This window comes from Cylas formicarius, unplaced genomic scaffold (genome assembly GCF_029955315.1).
Source record: "Cylas formicarius isolate icCylForm1 unplaced genomic scaffold, icCylForm1.1 PGA_scaffold_2__14_contigs__length_35257938, whole genome shotgun sequence".
Taxonomy (NCBI): domain Eukaryota; kingdom Metazoa; phylum Arthropoda; class Insecta; order Coleoptera; family Brentidae; genus Cylas; species Cylas formicarius.
In genome coordinates, this window is record NW_026844319.1 from 30,079,203 (window position 1) to 30,103,241 (window position 24,039).

General features: G+C 36.5%; 2 protein-coding genes across 2 annotated transcripts in view; both read right to left on the bottom strand.

The window, feature by feature from the left end:
* LOC132698752 (hepatic leukemia factor) overlaps positions 1 to 3,665 on the bottom strand; it is a 104,994-nt gene extending 101,329 nt beyond the window's left edge. Inside the window, exon 1 of the mRNA XM_060664985.1 lies at positions 2,968 to 3,665. Within this exon, the coding sequence (XP_060520968.1) occupies positions 2,968 to 3,061 (94 nt within the window). The 5' untranslated portion in view covers positions 3,062 to 3,665. The remainder of the gene's footprint in view (positions 1 to 2,967) is intronic.
* A 7,911-nt stretch (positions 3,666 to 11,576) lies between these two features.
* LOC132698179 (uncharacterized) overlaps positions 11,577 to 24,039 on the bottom strand; it is a 37,624-nt gene continuing 25,161 nt past the window's right edge. Inside the window, exons 2-4 of the mRNA XM_060664110.1 lie at positions 18,197 to 18,355; positions 14,491 to 14,708; positions 11,577 to 12,403 (exon numbers count right to left, since the gene is read on the bottom strand). Of these exons, the coding sequence (XP_060520093.1) occupies positions 11,737 to 12,403; positions 14,491 to 14,708; positions 18,197 to 18,355 (1,044 nt within the window). The 3' untranslated portion in view covers positions 11,577 to 11,736. The remainder of the gene's footprint in view (positions 12,404 to 14,490; positions 14,709 to 18,196; positions 18,356 to 24,039) is intronic.

Consider the following 24,039-nt stretch of genomic DNA (forward strand, 5'->3'; position numbering starts at 1 on the left):
ATTTTTTGTGATCTTATCTTATTCCTTATTAAATGCAAACGAATCACATCAAATAGTTATTTGGTCACATATTGGAATTTTTGAGATGAATTTGTTAATTATTTATGGGAAGCGCCAGAAATTTATGATTTCACTAGGATTTCGCAGATAACACAGATTTCTAGGGTAGTCAATGCTAGTAAGTAAATACAAAAAGTGTTTGGCCCCAAATATATATTTTATTCATATAGTATTTACTGAAAAATTTTTTTAAAGAATATTTTTCAAAATTCTAATTATTCACCCTTTTTTTTTGCTAAAAACAGGTCTCTGAAAAAAAGTGTCACACTTGAAAACTAAAGTTTTATGATTTTGTGATTAATAATGCTTTGACCTATAAAATATATTATACAGGGTGGTCACAAATTGCCATTCGTCAGAACGCGTTTCTTGCAAGAAAATTTATGTTTTTTTTTCATAGGATATGGCAGTTTTACATTAAAAGAACATATCCAAATAAATCTGAAGAAAGAAAGAAATTCCAGTGATAGTCGAAATACTTAAAGTACACCATGATGTTTGTGGTAATAGGCAGCAAGAAACGAATACAGGTACATAAATAATATTTTGTTTTATTATTACTTTAATTTAGCTTCCCAACTCGTAAAAAGTATGGTATGGTATTCACAAAAATGTCATGACCTTTTTGTGGTTTTTGTGTTTTCTTGCCAAAATTTGAATTCATGCATATTTTACTTATGCTAATGTTTGTAATTTTGAGATACTCACTTACTTTTATTCTTTAAGATACATAAAAAAGTAGTTCGTATTCATATGGCATTATCTATTTATCTTAGAAAGAGCGTAAACGATTTTCAACGAATTAAAAAAAAAAATCCAATAAACCCGTTCCTAATTTTTAGAGGAAAAAAAAACCTGAAAATCAGACTTACTCTTACTAATTCAAGCTTTCAATGCATTGAAAACTCTGAAGAAAAAAAAAGGTATTCACTTATTAAGACCTGGTTATATATATGGACGATGCAATAGCAAAAAACAAGAATCAGTAGAGCATCCGGTCTCTAAGTAGGGTATAAAGATCTGGAACACGTTTTGATACGCGAATTTGCGTTTGCAGATGATGTGGTTGTGTTTGCAAGAAATGAAAGCGAACTGAAGAAGAACCTGGAAACCTGAATGAGAAAAACCTTAAAATCAAGGAAGAAAAAACGAAAATTATGGTTACGTCCGAAGCAAATGGAATTCGGAACATCGAATTAAATAAGAAAATGATAGAGCAAGTTAAGGTTTTTAAATACCAGAGTGTACAACTAGTAGCAACGGGTGTCACCAAGCAGAACTAAATGCGGGAATCGAGAGTGCCTCAAGACTACTTCACACTTTAAAATCAAGCTTCATAGGAAACGGGTAAATATCCACTAAAACCAAAATTATAATATACAAAACAATATTCATCCCGATTTTAACATTTGGATGTGAAAGCTGGGTACTGACCCAAGAGCCAAAAAATAGGGAATGGTTATGGAGAAAACACGTTTTTCTGAAAGCCAAAATTACAAAAAAATGTATATACTTTGGGGTAGCTAATTGCGCCCGACTTTAATAGTTTAAATCTGAAGTCGGTAGCTGCAAATTTAGTGCAGCTATTACGTTTTTTAATATTGCACGGAATATGGCTGTGGTGCGCGATTAAAAGTGAAGTGCGGCAACAAGGGATATTTGCAATTCCCGGTTAAAAAGTCGGTTCGTGAAGGGTGAGGAGACGGGCGGAAGACGTTCAACACGACGGAGTTCCTGGGGATAAAGAAAGTCCCGTGATTATTATTGTTTCTTTAGAAGTTTATAGTGTTACGTTCAGTAAAAGTTTGGTAGTTTTCAAATTTTGTGCCTTATTTACCGCCGTAGAACCCACGACACAATCTCGGAGGTCCGAGAGCATCTCATGGCGAACACCCTTTACAATAAGTGAGAACATTAAATACAAATTTTTAGTTATCATGAATTTTCAATAATATAAATTTTTCAGTTTTTTTTTTTTAATTTGCCTGCACCATGTACATTTTTGAAAGATTGTCAAGAATGTAAGTTTATGCGGCCAAATTTTCTACGTGTTCTCGTTCAAGAATTTTTTTTTGAGAAATTATCCTTTCCTAAGACCCTTGCAAACGCAGTTTTTAATTTTTTTTTAAATACTTCCCGACCCCCAAGTTAGGGGACCAAACGCTATTTGGCTGCCAAATTTGAAGTCGATAGCTTCAAATTTCGGACGTGTTTCACAGCAACAGTCGAAAATCGAAAAAAAAAAAAGATGGACGCCGAAGTTTGAACGCAGACATTTTTATGTATCTTATGCATCCCGTGGACGCTTAAAAAAGGAGCAAAATTTGAAACGTGTAGCTCAAACCGTTCGGAAGTTATCGTCGAAAAACACTGGAACAGAGAACGGACAGACAAAAAATAAAAACATTTTTTTTCTATGCCGATTCCATCTGTACCAGCGGCTACGCTGTACGATGCACCGTTGTCGAGATCTCGAATTTAGTGAGGAGCTATACTTTAGAAAAGAATCGATTTAATGGATTTTTCGAAATTGTTACTTTCGCCCTGCAAAAAGGGGCGCAGTTCTAAAGCGGGGCGCACCGTACAGACATTTGAGTAAAAACTGTCAAGAACGGGAGAGTTCTCCATTTTCGTCGCGTAAAAAAACGAAACATTCATTGCGAGGCGCGGCAATGCCGCGCCGCGGAAAACTCTGGCGATCGACGCGCGGCGGGGCGCAGGCGCGTATCCGCACGGACATGTGACTCCGGATCATCTCGACATCGGCGTTTCGTCACTTTGACGAATACACGCGTGGTCAGTCGTCGAAACGGAGAAATACCGGCCGACTGCGATCTCCGCGGCGCGAGATCATATGATTCGCTCTCTCCCCCACCCTCACTATTTGTATAGGTTATACTCACTCACCGTTGATCAGCGGAAAACTGTGTCCCGGGTGTCCGAGGAACGACTTGAGACCGCTCTCGAGGAGGATCGGCGAGCCGCGGTCCTTGTAGCTCATCTCACTATCACTGTCACTAAAATTACAAATTGAGCGGGGAATTTTGACGGCTTTGGGGATCGAGGAGGCCGCGACGGCGACCCTCGAACGCACGGAATCGAAAAAAAAAACAGAAAAAAACGAAACGGGAACGGCGTTCTCGCACACGGTACGCACTGCACTCGCGGAAAAATCGGGCGAGGTGTGACGACGGCGGCGGCCCCGCTCGCCGACGGACCACGAAAATCTAAAATAGTTCGTCGCGGCCGTGCTGCTCTCTGACGACGACGCGGTGGCGACGCGCCACCGCAGTTCCCCAGGTCCAAGGTTGATAACGGCGCGTTTCGCGTTGATAAAAAGTCATCGCCGGCGGCGGATCAGTCGCGTAATCGCTTACAACATAACCCATCGGGACGTACGCGACGGTGTTTCGCCGATAAAGACGGCGCATGCGCGACCCACTTGGAGCGGCACGCGTGCCGTCTGGCCGGGCGCGACGGTGGCGCCCTTAGCGGCGAACGCTGCAACCGTCAAGGGTAGAGTGTGGTCGAGAAGGCGCGCCTGACGATTTCCGAGATCACGTGACCATCTGTTTCGAACGCGTAGCCACGAGACATACAGAGGCCCTCCCTGTCTATGCCGGTAACTACGGCACTCGGAAAGGTTTACGCCGCACAGTGGAACGAAAGATACGATTTTCCGGACATGAGTCAACCGTTCGCTTAAAAAAATATTTCTGATTATTTTGAACATTTTTATTCATAAATTTATTTAATTTTCACAAATATATATAAATGTTTATACGGGATGATAAATTCGCTATGGCAAAATCCAAAAATTATATTTGAAAATAAGGTAAGTTAAATATATTTAAAAAATTTTAAACTAACTAGAATTTTAATAAATATTTAAAAGTTAATAAAAATTAACGGAAAATAAGTAACTAACTAAATATAATATTACTTTAATAATTCATTTAACATATGCCAATATGAAACACTATTTTATTTGAGAAGGCTTTTGACCTCTAGCGGCAAGCACGATTTTCTTTCGTAGCCATTGTTAGATAAATGTGATATATATGGATCAGATCAAAGTAATAAATTGTGTAATATATCTTCATTTGTAGCCCTCCTATTGGTCTTTCTTGCATGAAACTCCCTGACGTTTCTGAATTCTTTATGTCTAGCTTCGGAGGCTTCTTCTGAGAGCTTTCCAATTGGTACCACAAAATTTCTTATAATATCTGCTCCGTGAACTAGAATTTTATGGACTGAAGGGGGCATGTAATACCAGTCGTAAAGAGAAACATATAACTTAGCTGTCTGGGCTGTATAGAGATCAAATTTTAAAGGGCATATTTCTTCGGTACATGAAAGGGTTTGCAGGATTATTTTAATCCTTTCAAGCAATGTAAAATCGATGCCTATTATTTTAGAAGTTGTGGAACAGTCGGAAAAAAACTTTCTTGCCGCGTTTCCATCATTCGTGGTACCAACCCCTTGTTTTACCACATCAACTAAAATACCTAATTCATTTCTTAAGTCTTCCTGTATTCTGGCCTTCCTTGTAGCTTTTAAATTTTTATGCTCTGTAGTAGTACACGACCATCTCTTAAAATCTGAATTGTACGAAATATGCAACATCCATTCCATGCATCTAATCCAAGCATGCAAGCTCGAAATACCAAAAGAATAACATGTTTCGTCCGGTTGTTTTTGATAAATTTTGTTTTAGCTCCACAAATATAACAACACATAGAAGATGTATTTGTAAGGGTATTATATATTTTACCATCTATCATAGTAAAAAGTAATTTGTGCCCTATTAGCCCGAATTTTGTTTGGGTGGCTTGAAGATTCTCAATTTCTTTGTCAATTAATTTTTTTTCTTTTCTTATTACCTCTGGGGTTTCATGAACAAATGTAAATCTTAGTGGACGGCAATAACGAGTCGAAGATGGTCTTTTATTTTCCCAAATAATAGTGTCGTTTTTTACATTGTACAGTTTTATGAGTACCAAACTGGAAATAAAAATGCTCAAATCTTCACCTGAAGTTAGCTTTTGCTTATAAGTACTTTGCCCGGATGCGCCATCAAAACCCCATTTACTAACTAAAATAATATCATTGCTAGACGTAACACATTCCACAGTTTTCAATATCCTTAAAAGGGTATGGTCTAAAAGAGCCTGAAGTTTAACAGATGCTGATACCTCTGTTATAGTGATATATTCTTTGGGTGGATAAGATTCTAATTTAGTCTGTTGTATGGCATAGTATGAAGGAAAATGGTTCATATTTTCGAGGATTAAGGATTGTCGTAGAGTATTGTATTGGTGTTTTGACATCTTTGAATTAACAAAGATGCTCATCGCTTTTTCTCCCGAAATATTTTTAACACTGTGCCTGCTAGTCTGGCAAAATTCTCTTACTTCTTTGGCTTGGCTTGGGTTTTCCATGAGATATTCTATGACCTATAAATAAGAAATACACCTTTGTAGGGACCTAAGAGTTTGACAGTTGGCATTATTATTATTTTTGACTAAGAAAAGGAATTATTACAATTTTATTAAAAAGACGTGCTTATTATAGTTTGCAGATACATTTAAACATTTCGCTAAAATATTTTTAATATTTAACGATAGCATTTTGCTATAGTAAAGTGCTTATTTTTGGGCCCTAAGATCCAAATAGGTATGTAATAAAATATTAAGGTGTCCTATTTAAAAACGCCCTGTATATAGGAAAGTAACAATTTTTAAAATATCAAATAATTAAAGGAAATAAGATGGAAAATTAGGCCTGTATTTTTAATAGGCCTTTTTGATATTTATGAGGGTCTGTAAAAGCTGAACGGTTCGACTTAGCGCAAAACCGCTTGCACTTTGCTATCTTAACTTTTTATGAGCTATCGTTTATAATCAAAAACAAAAACTTGTAAAAAAATAAAAAAATTTAAGGAAAATCTGAAAAAAAAAATTCGCCTATTCCTTTCCAGAAATTTTCATAGGACACTCACCGTAAATAACCCTATATAATAATATTATTATCGTTGGTTATAGTTACCTTTGCAAAATCCGTATATCCTTCAGAACGTAGGTTTGTTTTGGCTGCAAAAAGTAACCCGTAGGATGAATATTGATCTCTAATGTCTTTCGTTTTCCTCCTTTTATGTCTTGCACTAAAGTCCTGCAAATCAGAGAACGATTTTCTCTTTTCTAATTGGATTTCCTTTTCTTCAATATCAGGTTCATTAAGCGAATTTAACATTTCTTCTCTTACAATTTCTGGGATATCGAAATTTTTTTTCAACCAGTTGGAATTTTTTGAAAAAAAGCGATTATTATTGTAACTGCTTTTAATATATCTTTCCTTCAATTTAAAACAAAACTTTCGTAAAGCCTCTTTTAACTCCAATTTAGCACCACTCGATAAAGCCTTGTTGATATTATCTAGCACTATTTCATAAAGGTAATTATAATCGCTAAAGTCTGTTTTATTTTGTAGGAGAAAATTGCAAAAATCTTTGTTAGTAAATTCCATTTTTACAACTAAATTACGTCAATAATAACATAAACGTCAAAATATTGTTGCAACTTGAGGCGTCATGCGTCACTTATTTTGTGCATGGCATGCTTAAATTCGATGTAGATAGGACGGTCGGATCCCGTCGGATCAGTCGGACTCGAATTTGTTTTGTATAAAATATTCAAAATGATAATATTTTAATATAAACGCGGGCATGTCTGGGCATTTTACTTACGGTTACTCTAAACTGGAAAGTTAAAAAAAAAAATACTGTCAGTTCGGGAACAATAAAAAAAACTTTATATCATTCAAATGTTTAGGTTCTTAGTCTTAGATTATTTTATATGTAATAGAGTTCCGATTATCGCATCTTAGTGGTCTTTCTTCTATAAGCTATAAAAAACATAAGTATATTTAACTATTCCGCTTTCTTTATAGGCTTATTTAGGATAATTAAGTAACAAAGTTTAAAAGCAAATATTTGTTGTAAATTTTTGATTTGAAAAAATAATTTCTTTGATTTAAATCAGAAAAGTGCTGTAGATTAAAATACGTAATATGTCTTTGTAATATTTGATCGTTCAGTTTTAACCAGTACGTCCGAAGTTTGTACAGGCTCGTTCCACTGTGCGCCGGCCTGTTTAAGAGTGCCGTCGTAAGAATGTTTCAACGCGTTCTTCGCAATGTGACGACCAGCATAAAAACTACCTGCGGCGATATTGAAAACACAATAGTATTCTAGACAAATCCAACCAACGCAAACAGCTGACTTCTCTTCGCTGGAAACTTCCAGACACGCTCGCATTTTCGATTCATTGATCTGTTTTTCCGAAAGAACCGGAAAAATCCAATTCCCGAACAATTCTTGCAGGTAGGTATAAATACAAGCGAGGCCGCCCGAAGATCAGTTAGTCAGCGACTCAGTCAAGTTATCTGCAACGACGCGCTGTGACTCGAGTAATTGTTTGTGTAATCCCAGAAACTGCCTCAACAAACACCCGCGCAAGAGCATTACTTAATTCGTCAATTCTCCGTCTAAAATGGATGTTAAAAAAAGATAAGTAGATTCAAAATGTCGAGTTTTTAGAGAAGAATGGACGTGAAAATATTTCTTTATTTTATTTAAACCTGTGTGCTTGCTTTGCAAAACAACTGTTGCAGTTTTAAAAGAATATAACATTGAACGCCATTTCAAGAGCAAACATGAAAACCTACTCATCGTTAAGTGAAGAGGTGAAAAAAAATTAAATCGCAAGATCTCTAAATCTGATTTTTCTCATTTTCCAAGAATATAATCTTTAAAATTCACTATATCAAACAATAATATTAAAAAATGCGAAATTAATTTGAGAAAACTATCTTGAGAATTTGAAAGGAGATTTCACGATTTCAGAAAAATGGAACAAGAGTTTAGTATTTTTGCGACCCCATTTGTTAATAGTTAATAGAACTGGACTATAATACTATCCTGAAACCAACTTTTCATACAATACCCTTACTAGAATTTTATAAAAATTTGAGTCCGGATAATTTCCCAAAAATGACAATGTTCAGCTCATCTTATATATGCGAACAAATCTTTTCAACAATGAAGCTTGGGAAAACTTTTTTAAGAAATAGAATTACAGATGAGCACCTTTTTAAGAATTTCTGCTTCGCAAATGGAACCCGACTATGATGAAATTTTGATAAAACAGTCACTTTCCTCATGCATCATCAACCAGTAATGACACCAGAAAATAAAGTACTTCACATCAAGAACTACATTAAATTCATTTTATATTTTGTATCTTTTGCTTTTTTACTATTAAAATAATATGTGTATGTAATAATATATGTATATGTTTATAAAACGCATAAATTTTTTAACGATTTAGTATTATTCCCTGGCCTGCTACGATCGTCTAGTTATTACAAATGGCCCGTCTCAATAAAGGTTTCCCCACCACTGTGCTATAATGTGGATTTGTCCCAATCACCCGAGGCACCGGCGACGAACACCCGAAATCGACCGAAACATTTATCCAAATGTTTCGGTTAAAATGCAAGTGCAATCAAGGCTCAAATAGCAAATTAATTTATAAAATGCTTTTAAATTATTTTACTTTCGTTAATTATCTATATAGGTGGTTTCCACTATACAGTGTACTTGAAGACAAAATAAAATTAACTGTTTAGGAAATAAAGTAGAGGTTATTGGACATGATATAGAGAACAACAATTTACGCTATTGTTTAAGCTAAAAAAATTTACAACTTCTATTAAACATACCACAATGAAGGTTTGGGTAGGTATATCATTTGACCTTTTAAAGTAATGGGCGCTGTTCTTTTCTAAAATTTTAATGCAATTTCAATTTTTTGATACTTGTTACCCCAATAACTACTTAGGTAACTTTTAGTTTTTGATTCTTGGGTATACTAGGTAGCTGGTTAATTTTTTGCATAATCCAAAGATATTGCTTATTGAATAAATTTAAAAATCATCAATAACTTTAGCTGTGAGAACAATTGGCACATTTCATGATTCGTGATAATCGTCGTATGCGATTTTCCGAGTAAGAGGTGCCTAAATACAATTTTACTATGACCGCAATGATTTATTTAAAATAATTGAGAACCTTTAAACAAACACATGTATGATAGGTTTGACTCTTTGGTTAATTACAAGGCAAATAAACCTTTAAGCTAAACCTTGTAATGTAAACAAATCGTAATTATTCTTTTTTCGCGGAAAATTCTTTCTCAACGGAAACGCTTTGCCAGCCTCCCTCTCGGACAAATGAACATTCGGACAAATACGGTCTATGCTCCCTATGCCGACAGTACGGGAAGTCGCGACGCAACCATGTAAAAAGTATTTAAGAAGGTGCATCCAACGTGCACGTACGCGAGATTTGAAAGTTCGTTTTTAGCTCTGACGACACATTCTGACGTAGTTTTGTATCTTCCCGACGGTTTCCAAGTGGCTGAGTAATACATCATTTTGAAGCTCTCCTAAGTGGGCCTTTAATGGTCTAATCGAATATGTGAGATTGCGAAGTAAATATAACGTACTTTTGGGTATTTCAATTGCCAAAAAATATCTAACGGACGCTGAGTTAGCTGCGGCTCTTGAAGAAGATGATGACATAGACATGAGTAATGAAGACGTTGACTCCGGGGATGATCCCAACTATAGCCCAGCCAACCGAGAGCCAAACATCTACACCCCCACACCGTCGGCGTCGTGTACTTCCCACTCCACCTTCTTCATTGGCTGCTACTTCACCAAGAGTGGCGCCATCGCTAGTTCCGCTTACTGTTGGACCGAGGGCTAAGGTCAATATCACCGATACTTTCCAAAATATTGTTTGGACTGATTCTGTAGGAAGGCAATAAAACTTTGCGTTTTCTGGTACCACTGGTGTGGATCCAACGATTGCTGAGCCAATAGATTATTTTTCACTTTTTGTGACCAACGACATAATACAAACAATGGTCGACGAAACCAACTTATACGCAAACCAAACAGATGCTGCTGAGATTTTGGCACTTAGCTGATGACGACCAAGCAGTGTAGAAACCGGACACATAAAATGGACAATGTTTTCGATAAATTTGTTCCAAATTTCAAAAGCGCTACCGGAACAAAAAGTTTGCATTGATGAAACTATGGTGCCCTTTAGGGGCCGCCTTAGTTTTCGTCAACATATTTCATCGAAGAGACATCAGTTTATGTTGAGAGGGCCTAACTGATGATAGGAACTCTGCGTCCTATCATCAGCATCTGAAAATGTAACCTTGAAATTGATCGAGGACCTATTAGAGGAAGGTATGTAGACAACTTCTACACCAGCGTGCCTCTAGCTTATAAACTGCTTGACGCACCTTGTGAGTACGTTACGTTCCACTCGAAAATTTATTCCCCAAGAGATAAAGAATACCAAATTAGCAAGAGGCGAAATCATTGACAAAGAATCTCCAGAGAGTGTAACCATTTTGAAGTGGCGCGACAAGAGTGATGTGCAGATGCTATCAACATGCCATTTGGAACGGAAACTATGGTTACCAGAAATAGGCAACAAATAAGACCCAAATGTATCGTCGATTATGAAGGGGGTAAGTCTCCAGTCGATGTTAGTGACCAGTTGGCGTCCTAAAATACAGCCCTTAAAAGATGTAACAAATGGTACCGAAAGCTGATGATCGAACCAATTTGGGGTGCAGCACTGGTAAACGCACACTTTTTATATAATCTCAATTCAGTAAACCCAAATTCAGTAAACATAACAACCTTTAGACAAAGCGTGGTTTTGTGGCTACTAGAAGTACCAATTTTCCCTGATGACCAAACTGGCCCAACTGAATAGAAAAAAAGAGCTAGATGTTCTAGCTGCTACCAGTTGTATGTCAAAAAAGGAAAAATAGTCGATGTGGTAAAAAAAGTGGCTTCTCAGGTTATCACTCTTTGTGGTCAATGGGAAGGGTGCCCTCATTTTTGTAAGAAAGAAAAATCACTAAGAATGTTGTTCAGTTGTTTTATTTTATTTGTAATTACTATCTTTTGAGCTTAGGTATATAATATTTTTTAAGTATTTTTAGATTTTTGAATGGGTGTTTATGCCCGTCGCCCACCTCAAACAATATATGAGCAGGTACATAGTAAAATTCGAGCCAGTTTCAGTCAAGCTCTGAAGAAGCCAACAACGATTGGCGAAACGTTAGCAAGTTCGACTCAACAAAAGCCGACGCAGGAGGAATCCAGAAGTTTTGTAAAAAGTATTACAGAAGCATGTGGAAGTTTCTTTGAAAAATGAATGGATTGCTACAAATAGACATATTCCTTGACCTCCTACGTCACCAGATATAACCCCACTTGATTTCTACTATCTTCCATTTAAAAAGAGCCCATTTTAATTTAAGCGGGTTTGAATCTCTCCTCACAACAAAGCTACCAATGATGATTATTATCCTCCGCCTTAACACTGATAATTAAAAAAAACACGTCCCTTTTTTACGAGTTTATTTACTCCAAAATCGCAAAAAAAAATACTGTACTGCAATCGAAAGCGAAGAATGTTTAAAATCCGCGCGTCTAATATCTAAAAATTAGTAAAGTTTGGGTCCGACCCCGACGTCTCTCAATTCTTATTAAAAAAAAAATAAGTCGGGAGCCGCCATACTCTCATACCCACAAAACTTTAACCGATTGCTTGTCCAAGTGTTCCGCTGGCGACGAGTGCCATCGCTTGTGCTGACCGTTGCTGACCGGCTTCTGCCACACGTCCCTCGGCTGTTGTTCGCCGCTGTGCAGCATGCTGCGCAGCAGTACGCTCCTCGCGGATACTTCCTCGGCGCCCGGCAGTCCCACCTCTTGGTACGAGTTGAGCGATGAGAAGCCGCTCTCATCCTCCGCGGAACTAACGCTCCCCGCAGGAGGGGAACCTTTGCCCTTGTCCTGGTGACCTTCGAAATCGACCTTGGTCGTACCTGCGACGAAATCGCTATAGGTGTCTGCAGCGAGCGACACCCTTGACTTCCCGGACGTCCTTCTCACGTCTGTGAGTTGAAGCGACAGCTTCCGGTTGAAGGCCGTCGAGATTTTCGGCTCGTGGTCCGGCAGGATCAGCTTCGGGCTCACGTAGAACGAGGTGGCTCGCTGAGGCCGATGCTCGGGGGTCTGGGGGAACTCTTTGGCTAGCTGGGCGAGGAACTCTACGTCGCAAGGCTCGTCAGCCTGCACCAAGTTGGGCTCGCGGGTGCTCAGCACCGATCGAGCGGTGCGCAGCAATCGGTAAGCTTCCTGCGCGAGCTTCTCAGGCTGCGCGTCCTCCTGCTTCTTGGAGCTGTTCCTGCGCAGCATAAAATCTCGTTCTAGCAGGTTTTTATTACGTTTTATCGGTAAATGAAGAATCAAAAATAGGAATTTGCAAATAATAATAATAATAAGATAACACTTAAATGTAAATGGGACGGAATTTTCCATGAAGCCCACATAAAGTTTCCATTAAACCGTTAAAAGTAATCGATTCAATAATTCAAAAATATGCAATGGATAGAAGCCCAGTAATTACTTAATTTACTACACTAAGTATCGTACGACCAAAAATATAGTGCATTTACTACTTCGGACGTTTAACGGTCAACCCATACCAACAGATGTTTATTCTGCATTAACTAGGTCTTGTCTGAGATGGACCGTAAGGAATATTTGTAGATTTTTTTTATTTGAAACGTAAATCGACCGTTTTAAATTTGATTAAGCATTGATGCTGCGGGGTATCTTCGAAGTAGAAGCGTTTATTGTAACATCGGGTGATGTGTTCCGTTCTTGATACTTGATACTATTTGATACTTCGTATATAAATATTGATACTGCGAGACTCTTTTCACTGGATAGTTCAAAGGCTAAGGAAATTCAGCAGAGGAAGTAGGAGCAGCAACGGAAACAAGTGACACGAGCAAAGTTCCGAAGTCAATTGTAAAAAAAATTTTGCAATTGGGATAGTCAAGAGGAAAGTTAGAGAAGATGCTGGTACCTCGCAAGTTTTTAAAGAGCAACACGCAGATCTAATTATTCGTATAATCTACAACCCTTATAAAGAGAATAGTGTTTTAATTATAACTGCATAAAAAAGTACTGACAGACTTAACCATTAGTTGTGCCAAAGAGTCGTTGGGTACTTTTTTGAAGAAAATGGATTTTCAGTTACAAACAATTCATAAACGTCAAGTGCTAATGAAATCTCAAAGAATTTCGCAATGGAGGGTGGATTATTTAAATGCAATTGAAACATTTCGAGAGCAACATAGACCAATAGTGTACTTAGAAGAAACGTGAGCGACTTGTTACTTTGTATGGCGAAAAAGATTGAAAACATACTTATATCCCGCTTGTTAGTGTAGGTAGATAAATTGCTAGGACGGTCCTGGAATGGTTCCCGGTGAGGGTCTGCTCGGCAGGGTGTTCTATAAGGGGCTGCGGTTTTGGAGTAATAAACAGTAGGCAAAGTTAATTACGGTGTCGGTTGTAAAAGCACTATATTTCTGGTCGAAGTATACAAACGCAGTTATAACCTGGCCTATTACCTGTAATAAAGGGGATTGTTATTGAGAATTTATCTCAGTTACAATTTGAATTCGAGACAAAAATAAAGTTTTCAATCTAGTTCATCTGTTAAAGCGGCCAGCCAAGTCCATAGCGAACGCGGCAAGTCAAAATGTATCAAAGATGGCTTCTCAGATGTGTTCGATAAGTTGAGTAGCGATCGGCTAGTTCAATTCTAGAGATGCGAACAGAAAGACAGGTGCAAGGCCAGGATTCAACAGCCGCCACAGTAGAGGTGAATAGGATGAAAACTCGTATCAAATGTCCAGCTGAAGAATCTCAGGAACCAGGTTATCAACCATTGTGTGGACAATGGGATATTATATATGTAATAGTCCATCAAAAATTGCTACCAAATTATCAAAATTGACGACAATCATAATTTATTAAATATTTTTTGGAAAAAAATTTTACATGGAAGTTTGGCGACATTGTTAGTAGCTTAAGGCACTTTAAGATGAGGCTTGGTCGTAAAATTTCTGGCTCTGATTTCTCGAAAGATTTTGTGATATTTTTCAACAAAATTTTTATTTCAATTAAAGAAATGAGGGTAATTAAAATGGGGTAATAATCCATAAATTTTTACAAAATAATAAAAATTGACGACAATGATAATTAATTATTAAGTAACTTTGGCGACATTGTTAATAGCTTAGGGCACTTTCAGGACAGGCTTGGTAGTAAAATTTCTGATTCTGATTTCTCGAAACATATTGTGATATTTTTTTAACAAAACCGCAACTCGAATGTCATCCCAAAAAGGCGAGAAGACGAGCTTATATCAATAACCTGGTAGGAAGTTCTCTGAACGCAATATTAATTGACGTGTACCATAAAAATGAGCTGGCATCGCCGTCGACAGAAGCCTTGCGGCTAGGCGGGTTGGAAATGGCATCGTCGGGCGTTATATGATGCTCGCTTCTGGACCTGGGCACCGAGTTTTTTCTGTTCAATCGCTTGCCGAGGTCTTCCAGGCTGTGGTGGGCCTTTTCCAGGAAAGTGACCACCTGTTTCATCACCGCACGGTACATCTCCCTACTCTTTTCTATCTAAAATAATAAGGTCAAGGTCAAAGAAAGGATATTGCGCAATTTGGTGCGAAATGCAAGGGAAAATCTCTGGGAAATAATGCTTGAACTTTTTGAATAGGTACAATAGAAAATCGTGAAAAATTGTCCAAACAAAAACGTGCGAGATTACCAAGTTCAAAATTTCCATTAACAGAATGTAAAACTGCTTTTTTAAATCCTGGAGTTCTTACAGTACAATGAACCCTTTTTAAATGATTAATTTTCCTCAAAATAGCTGTTTCAGTCAACCTTTTATTTACATTTAAATATTTTCGCTTATCTTGTATGACTCTTAGGAAAGCGCTCTTGATATTATGTATGAAGAATTTAAATATAGAACGTGTTAAACCAATTAAATTTTTATTCGTACTGATCGATGATAGTTTAAACTGGGCTGAGCATATTAATTTTATATCAAATAAAAAATATAACAGCCGTAATTGTCTGAGGTACGGTAGTAAAATGACTATTTATAATTCTTATTTTGTATCACATATGAGATACGTAATTTCAATATAGGGTGTATGTGACGCAACTTATTTAAATAAAATACAAACTCTACAAAATAAATTCTTAAAATTTTCACATGTATGACACCAGCTTTCATGACGATATCTACAATTATAATATCAGAACTTCTTATATCAGATATTATATTATAATATCAGAAATTCTTGGGACCAGTGCTTTAAGTACTGTTTAAGAATTCTCAATTGCCTGTTACTTATTGTAATTTTGTTTGTTGATTAATAAAAAAAATGTCAAAAACAATATAATCGTCTATTTTCCGGCGCACTGCCATCAACCAAACCATACATAAAATGCAACTCTTCATTAGTAAACTCGACTGTTCTTAACAACGCTCGGATATTTTCAACATCAAATTAATAAGACGGGAAGAAATTAATTTAAAAGCTGATCTCAAGAAACTGTCAAACAACCGCCTTGACGACAGCACTAATAAATCTTAAAGACACAGCCTGCTACAATTATAATAAATAATTATAAAAATGTCAAAAATACACCTAAGAGTTTGTCATATTAACGATATTTTTATGACCACGCAGAGGAGAGGTTATTAATTTTTTTAAGAAAGAAGAAATTAAATTTCTTTAGAAATGATTGGAAATTGTAAGAATAATTTTTATTTTGTTAGAATTCGGTGGCGTACCAAAATAGCCGGGTGAAATTCCGTTGGGCCGCCGCTGGTATATTTAAAAAAAAATGTGTCTAACTAAATAATCACCAAAAACCGAAACCATTTTATCTGCAAAAGCACTATACCTACCCAACGTTCGGAATTTTATACGCCGGGTGGAATATAAAAACGTATGCATATCTCACATCCCTTGGTCTATTAAATATAGATTTAACGAGATGTGGCGTTTTATGAGGCCGACCATTTATAACAATTAAATTGCGATATAGGGGACTTCCTTATGGCGGCTGTTAATGAGGTGGTCCACCGTCAATAAGTCCAATTGTATAACTTCCGCGTTATGCACAAATCCGCATCGCTTATGGTAATGTCCGCATGGACATTAGTCGCGAGATAAACGTACACAGTTTCACTCTCAGAGTCGAATTCGAGACCTCCACAAGTGGCCCTTTCTTTGTAATCGATTCAAAATCAATATCCACTTGTAACTTGTAAATAAATAAATAAATAGATAGATACAAAATGGAAACGGCAATCGCAGAACTAAAAAAAGTAATAAACTAGAAGAAAAAATAGTAATTGGGATAAATTGGGCGTGGCCTCTTCATCGAGAAACTTAACTGTAACGGCCAAGTTGAAAAAAAAATCTGATTGTATATTGACATGTAACATTATAACATTATGGCGAGAAAAAAGGGTTGATAGGAGCAAAAAGGTAGTTCATTGTAAACCTTAACAGTACACCAGGAAACACGTGTCCTAAAATTGAGAAATTTGAAGCCACATTGTTGTCTTAATCGGCAGTGGACACCAGAATTCCCAATTGTGTGCCCATTTTCGTTCAACCATTTTTTTGTAATTCAACGAGAGGGTCAATTTACAAAAAAAAAGATAACAACAGAAATTTAAATAAAAATGACAACATGGCAAACCACAGACAAAAAAACATTAAAAAACAGCATCACACGAGTTACTTACAATCAACAACTTCTTTTAATTTCGTTTCAAATGCTGGTGAAAGCATCAACGGAGCAAAACCAATTTTTATGAAACGTCTATCAAAATAAATAAAAATGCGACAAGAAAAATTGCCGACAAAATAAAAAAAAGGTTCAGTTTATTATAATCGACAATTTCCTTTTTTTATTACAGAAAAGAACAACCTGCGTCTTGGAATCATTTAATATCAGACCATGGGCTTTGAAAATTCTATAACTCATTTGAAAATTCTCATTGAAAGACAATGCTATATCTTTGACGGAGAATGATAAGTAAATTTGCATATCATCAGCATAATAACAGCAGAATAACATTTATTTACGTGCTTAGAGAAGTGGGACGTGTAAATCAAGAAGAATAAAGGTCCTACAATGCTGCCCCTTAAAATTGGTAGATAATCAGACTGACCACTGATCACAACTTCTCATAAAAACAGTGCAAGTATTTCTTGACACATCCTGAACCATGAAAGGGTCATCGGTGACATTAAGGAGTGCTGTGGTTGTACCGTGCCAGGGCCTAAAAGGCAGGAAAAATATTATGTGGATCATGCAAAACAAACCGTAGACGCGAAAAGTACTTGAAGGTACCGTCAATTTTTAGCTAGTTAAGTTCCTGGATTTTGTGTGAAATCCTGTCAAATTTACGCAAGCCGGAAATAAATCTGCAAACAGCTGTTTTGATTTTTTTTTTTGGGACACTTAATCAATGTTATGTTTAGGCGAAAAGAAGATTACACTGCAGTTCAGTGTCTTCCACAAACTTTAAATTTATAACTTAGGTGAGGTTTCGGAAGGATTTATATTCATTTTTTGATGAATCTTTAGTTTTTTTGTACTTGAGACATACTCTATTGTTGTGTTTGACTGACATTATTGAGATCGCTGTGAACATGCTGGGCATCGATAAATGATTCAGTTGGTTTACGAAATTTCAAATCCTTTGCAAAGGCAAGATGATCGGACTACAGAACCACATCGCTCAGGTATGTGTGAACAATGAGGGACACCCGAGTGCCTTTCAACTTCTCTGGAAAAATAATTGTCCCATGGAGTGAAACTTGGGTCTAGATATGGTCGTATTTGGTCAATCCTAGAACATTCTTCTAGAAACTCTAAGTTAAAAACTATTTTTTACGAATCCGTAAGCAAGAATAAAAGTGCATTCTCAAGTTTGTCGGATTATTGATGATATGTTATTAATTCTGCTATCAAAGTTGTACCTTTTGTTCGGGTTTTGTTTATATTACGAAGAAAAGATGGGTCGAAGTGGACTTTCTAAGCTTGTATCTCCATGAGACACACTTTACCTCTTTCAGCTGCCACTGTAGTGTTTCGATCTTCGAATTGTTCACCATGTTCTCAATGGGCAACTCTTTGAGCCTTGGCGAACACGTCGGTGGATATTTGGGATAACCGATACTACCGCAGGAAAACCTTCTGGACTCTTCGGCGACGACTCTCGAGTTCTGCAAAGGAAACGTTAGGTTAAAAGTTATCTCACACTTATCGCAACCCAAGGAACCAAATGAAGATATAAATCTCGATTAAGCGTAGATCTTGCTCCGCATAATACCACTAGAGAGAAAAAAAGTGTAATACAAACGTTTTTCTTTCGATGTTTATTAATTAACTTAATTCGCCTAATTTTCCGAAAAAATTAGTCATTTTTAACGGGTATTGAAATTTATCAACCTTGGTATGTTTGAAACTGTCTCTGTGTAATTAATTATATCATTACGTGGCTATAATCAAATTTAAAGTTTTCAAAGAAAAAAAGAGATATTTAGTGACAGTATATTATTATTATTATTTTTATATTGTTGTGTTGTTCCTAAAATAATCTTTAACGTAAAACAAAATAAAACTCAGCACAAACAACCTAATTATTTTAAATACCAAAAACGATTGGCTATGATATTAAAAAAATGCCCGTGTTTCTAGAAAATCATCATGCTCCAATCTTCTTTGGATTCAATGTATGTTTAAGAATTTTCCAAAATCGATTTGTGGGACTTTATTTTTTTAATGAAAATCTGATGGTTATACAGATATATTGCAAACCTGTTTTTTAAGATCATAGCCAACTACGATTGCGGCATAAAATAAAAAAGTTTTATTCGTTTATGACAAAACGGAGAACTGTAGACAAAATCTGAGTACGAAAGATCCGACGATTGTGGTGCTGTATGAAGTTGTTGGCGGAGATTATGGATCATCCAGTGACGTACAAGCGTAGCAGTGTGTTTAGGATCGTTATCCTGCTGGAATAAATAACGCCCCTCAAAGTTAAGTTTTTCAACACTTTAGTTTAAATTATTCTTTAGGATGTTCAAATAGCCATGTCGGTCCATGATTTCCCATGATAACCTCCACCATGCTTCACCGTAGAATTTTCGATTTTCAGAGCTGTTTTTTTGCCTCCAAACTTTATCCCGACCATCTGACCCAAAAAGATTAATTTTTGTTTCTTCGCTAAGGATAATGTTTTCCAAAAACTCTCAGGTTTTGTTAATGTGTTCTCGGTCAAATTCCAAGCGTTTGTTTTCGTTGTTTTTTTGGCAACGCGGCATTTATAACCTGCTCAATGGAAGCAGTTTCTAATCGTTTGAGGGCTACCATTTTTTGAGAACTCTTCCCTGATTTCCTCTGCAAGTTTTGGAGCACCTTGTTTTAGAATTAATTCTAATTTTTTTCACAACAGAAGACTCTTTTCGTGCAGACGGCCAGAGCGTGGCCGCACTTTATAAGATCCGGTGGGTTTGTATCGATTTATTACATACTGTGCAGTTGAATGTGATTTTTGAATTAGGATTTTTTCTCTTTCGCAATTTTTAGCGCTCATTTTGCTATTACTTCTAAACCACCGACTTAAAAGTGGCGTCAAAAATAAACAAGATTGCTTTCGAAAAATCGTCACTGGGCGGGGCAAGGTCGTAGCGCGTAGCGCGAAGCAGCTTTTTATTACAAAAGGAAAGAACTTCGCGGATTCGTATGATAAAAGAACGCAATGTTTTTCTATAGTGCACAAAATCGATGTAATTTAATTGTGCATGCACCCTGTATAAAATGTCCTTCACATCTCGTCGAACTTCAAAGTTACAGCAAACATCGGTAAATATTAAAATTTGCACCAATAATAGCGTTGTCTAATGATATTTCTTCAAATATCCCGCGCCCTGTATAATTGACGAAACCTGAAACTCTCTCACGGCACTGTTTACGATACTGTTCAAATAAAATTATCCCGTCTTTAACAGTTTTTCATTTATCGTCAATAATTTAGCCACAAAAACGGAAATTTTTAGGATATTTTAGATTTTTTGCCCATAAACGACACACCCTGTATATGATACAATCATTGTTCGAAATAGAGGTTATAGCCCTGGATTTTCCACGCTTCCTGGTTCAAGAATTTTTTGAAAATAGTAAATGGTTTTCGAGAAAATATGTTTTTTCTGAAACCATGCAGTGCGCCCCCAAAATAGCGATTTCAATATGGATTTTTTCAAAATAATTCATAATTTACTCTGTAAAAAAACAATTTTCTAGTTCTTTTAGATTTTTGCCTATAATTTGAAAACCCTGTATATAATCGAAAAAATGCCCGAAATAAATGTTATTGCCGTGGATCTTCTGCGTCTGCCGGTTAAAGAATATGAACGATTATGGAGGAAATATATTTTTCTGGAAGCTAAAATTACTACCAAAAAAAAAAAAAATTTTAATTTTAATTAATTTTAATAATAATAAATTTGATTGCGCCCAATTTCTACAGTTTAAATCTGGACACGGACTTTTACTTCTCTGCTAAATTTAGGACACTTAACACATTTCTCATTTAGCACGGAATATCGGGAACACCCTGTACAATAGGTGAAAACATAAGTACAAAAGTTTTTGCTATTTATGCGGGCTATAGGTATCGCAATATAAAAGAAAGTGAGATCTGAATCATAGTCGCATCTTCTGCTTTTTCTGGCTGAAGAATTTTTTTTTTGGTCTCATAAATAGTTCTTGAAAAATTATGTTTTTTATAGACCCTTGCACGCGCGATTTTTTATTTTTTTAGAATACTTCCCGACCCCCAGGCCCCCCATTCTGTGGCAAATATGAAGTCGATTGCTTCAAATTTGGGACACTTATCGTGTTTCATAGCAAGGTCCAAAAAACAGTCGAAAATCGCGAAAAAAAGGATACCTGCGTCTGATCAGGGCCATTTCTTATAAACTAATGTGCCCCGTGGAGGGTTAAAAACGAGGCAAATTTCAATTTTGTAGCTCCAACGGTTCGAAAGTTATTCAGGAAAAACCAAAAGGCGAGAACAGAGAACGGACAAACAGACAAAAAAATTCTTTTTTTTCGACGGTGATCATTTCTGTACTAACGGCGATCCCGCAGGACTTACTCGTTACCGAGATATAAAATTTTTATACGAGCGCAGATACTTTCGAAAAATTCGATTTCATCGATTTTCGAATGTAACAGGTTCAAACGAAATTTGATACAGAAAGTGTCTCAAGTGATTTTTTTTTAAATTTTTATTACTCTTAATGAGATTGCCGATATTTACTGAAAAATACTATGTGTACGTTGACTTTTTTGACCGACTCTATAAGGAGTAAATAAATAAGTCAAAATAATTTTAGTTGCAATGTTTTCCTTTTAACGAGCTATTGAACATTGAACATTTCTGCTGCCTTATAAGGTTCTTATTCGAAGCATACGTTACTACGCAGAATCAAGGCCTAGAAACTGTAGTCAAATTAAGATTGAGGTTGTTCTTGTCTTGTGTTTACCCAGCCCGTGTCGTTGTAAATCGTTCCCGTTAGATGTGCGATTTATTAATGTAAACAACTCGCAATAACTCGCTTTGCGTAGCTGTATATACGCGATTTATCGCGTAGCTGGTGGCTGGCAAGTCAAAACTACGAAAATCTCTTGTTTTGACGAACGTTTGAGGTAATTGACCCGCTAGCGTTTGAACAAAGGCGAGCAAAAAGGCCAGTGCTTCTAAGAACACAGGTACTACGGCGATTTTGATGTTTGAAAATTGTTTGCTTATTTGCATATTTTCGGGGTCCCCTTTTCAAAAAAACGCCATATTTTTGCTCTGTCACGTCATATTTTTGTATAGCGCTCTCTATATCTTAAAAATACATACTTTACCATATGTTCGTTCCATGTTAGGAACGAGTTTTAAATGCACTGACTTTCATGAAACAAAATGTGATTTGGCAACACCGTTGTCTCCGTTGTTTCTTATTCCCAGTGTTCTAGAACGTATAAGTATGGAAGGGAGACATTGTGTGAACAATCCAAATAACTTTTGTTATATCTGTGGTAGTCATGTCGCACTAAAGCAAAGGCAAACTATAACTTATTTTGTGAAAAATGTATACCACGCTTATTTTGGTGCAAAAATTGACGACCAAGACAAGTACTAGGCTCTTCCTACTGCTTGCTTCGTTTGCGTTGAAGCAGTAAGAAACTTACAACAAGGTAGAAATGTATGGTATGGCGAGAGCTTAGGAATCACAGTGACGATTGTTGTTTTTGTTCGTGTAATGTTCAAGGATTCAACAGAACAAATTGTGCTGACTAGTTACTCATGGAATCTAATTCCAACTCAGATTTCACACCACATTTCAGAGAGCCCGAACTGTTTAACCAAATGTTAGGTACAGGTTACAGTAAGACTTTTTATAAAACTTCTGGATTCCACCCGATTCCTCAGCTTCAGTCAAGCTTTGAAGAAGCCAACAGGAATAATCAAAAACCGACGCAGTTGGAATCCAGAAGTTTTGTGAAAAGTAGAGAGAAATCGTAAGCGTCCAGACTTCGTGAAAAGCATTTACTGGCATCTGGCGTCACATCAAGGTTTTACCGGGATCGCGAAAAAGAGTTATGTCAATATTTTACGGGGACTACGGAATTTGTATCAAAAAACTATAAGCTATCAACAAATATGGCACCCTGATGAACAATACACTTTTTGTATTCGATAAAACCAATCATCAAAGCACTTTTCCCACATCGAGTCGGGCACCTCCGAAACATGCTTTTTAAACGCATCAATCGCTTCTTCTGGTGTCAAAAATCGTTGCCCTCTTAATGTATGGGAATAAAAACAAATCATTAGGTGCTAAATCACGACTATATAGCGGATGGCTCATCAAATCAACGTTTTTAATGCTCAAAAAGTTCTTATGTATGTATGTATGCTGGTCCCACTAATGCCCAAAGATACTTCAACCTCATTGTAAGTCACATGACAATAATGCAACATCAGTTTCCGTACTGCATCAATGTTTTCTTGGACAACCAGCGATTTTGGACGACTTTCACGAAATTCATCCTTGAGAAAACTACGACCACGACTGAAGTCCGAAAACCAGAGATAAACAGTAGTCCTAGATGGTGCTTTAATTCCAAAAGTCGAATTAAGGTCATCGATGCATTGTCACAATTTTTTTTTACTTTACCACAAGCCACACTCTTTCACCAAAAAATAACTGAGTAAACCTAACCTCAAAATGTCAAACTTATTAGTATGGATGGAGCAGTTTGCTAGTGCCCTACACACAAATGGACGTTGTTTCAAATATTTGTGTGATAAATTTCCATCCAAATCTGATGCCAAGATACAAGAAGAAGATTAATTTAAAAAATAAATACAAATGTTTATTTAAAATTATTTAAAATCAGTTTTCAAAATAAAAACATCTGTCACAAAGTTTAAGTTTGTAGACCTGCGTTACAGGTGCTAATTTTGAAATAAAGCAAAGAAAAATGGCCGAAAATTCGATTAGGGAGATTTCGCTGTTTTTGTGGACGAGAAAGAAAATGAAAAAAATCAAAACCTGACATCGTAATAAACGATAAAAATAAGGCGACCCATAATGCCAAATAATACCAACTTCTTCCAAACGGGGCCGATATTTATAATAAACCGCGACAAATGAAGGTCGCCGAGAGGTGACGTCAGAATGCCGCTACGAAATCCGAAACTTTGGGAATGAATTGCTTCCCAGCCACCGCATTCTCGCAAATAAAAAATAAGTTAAACTTTAAAAATTATTATTATTATTATTTTTATTATATATCAAATTATTTCCATTTTTAAGACTTCAAATATATGGCCAAACCAGAA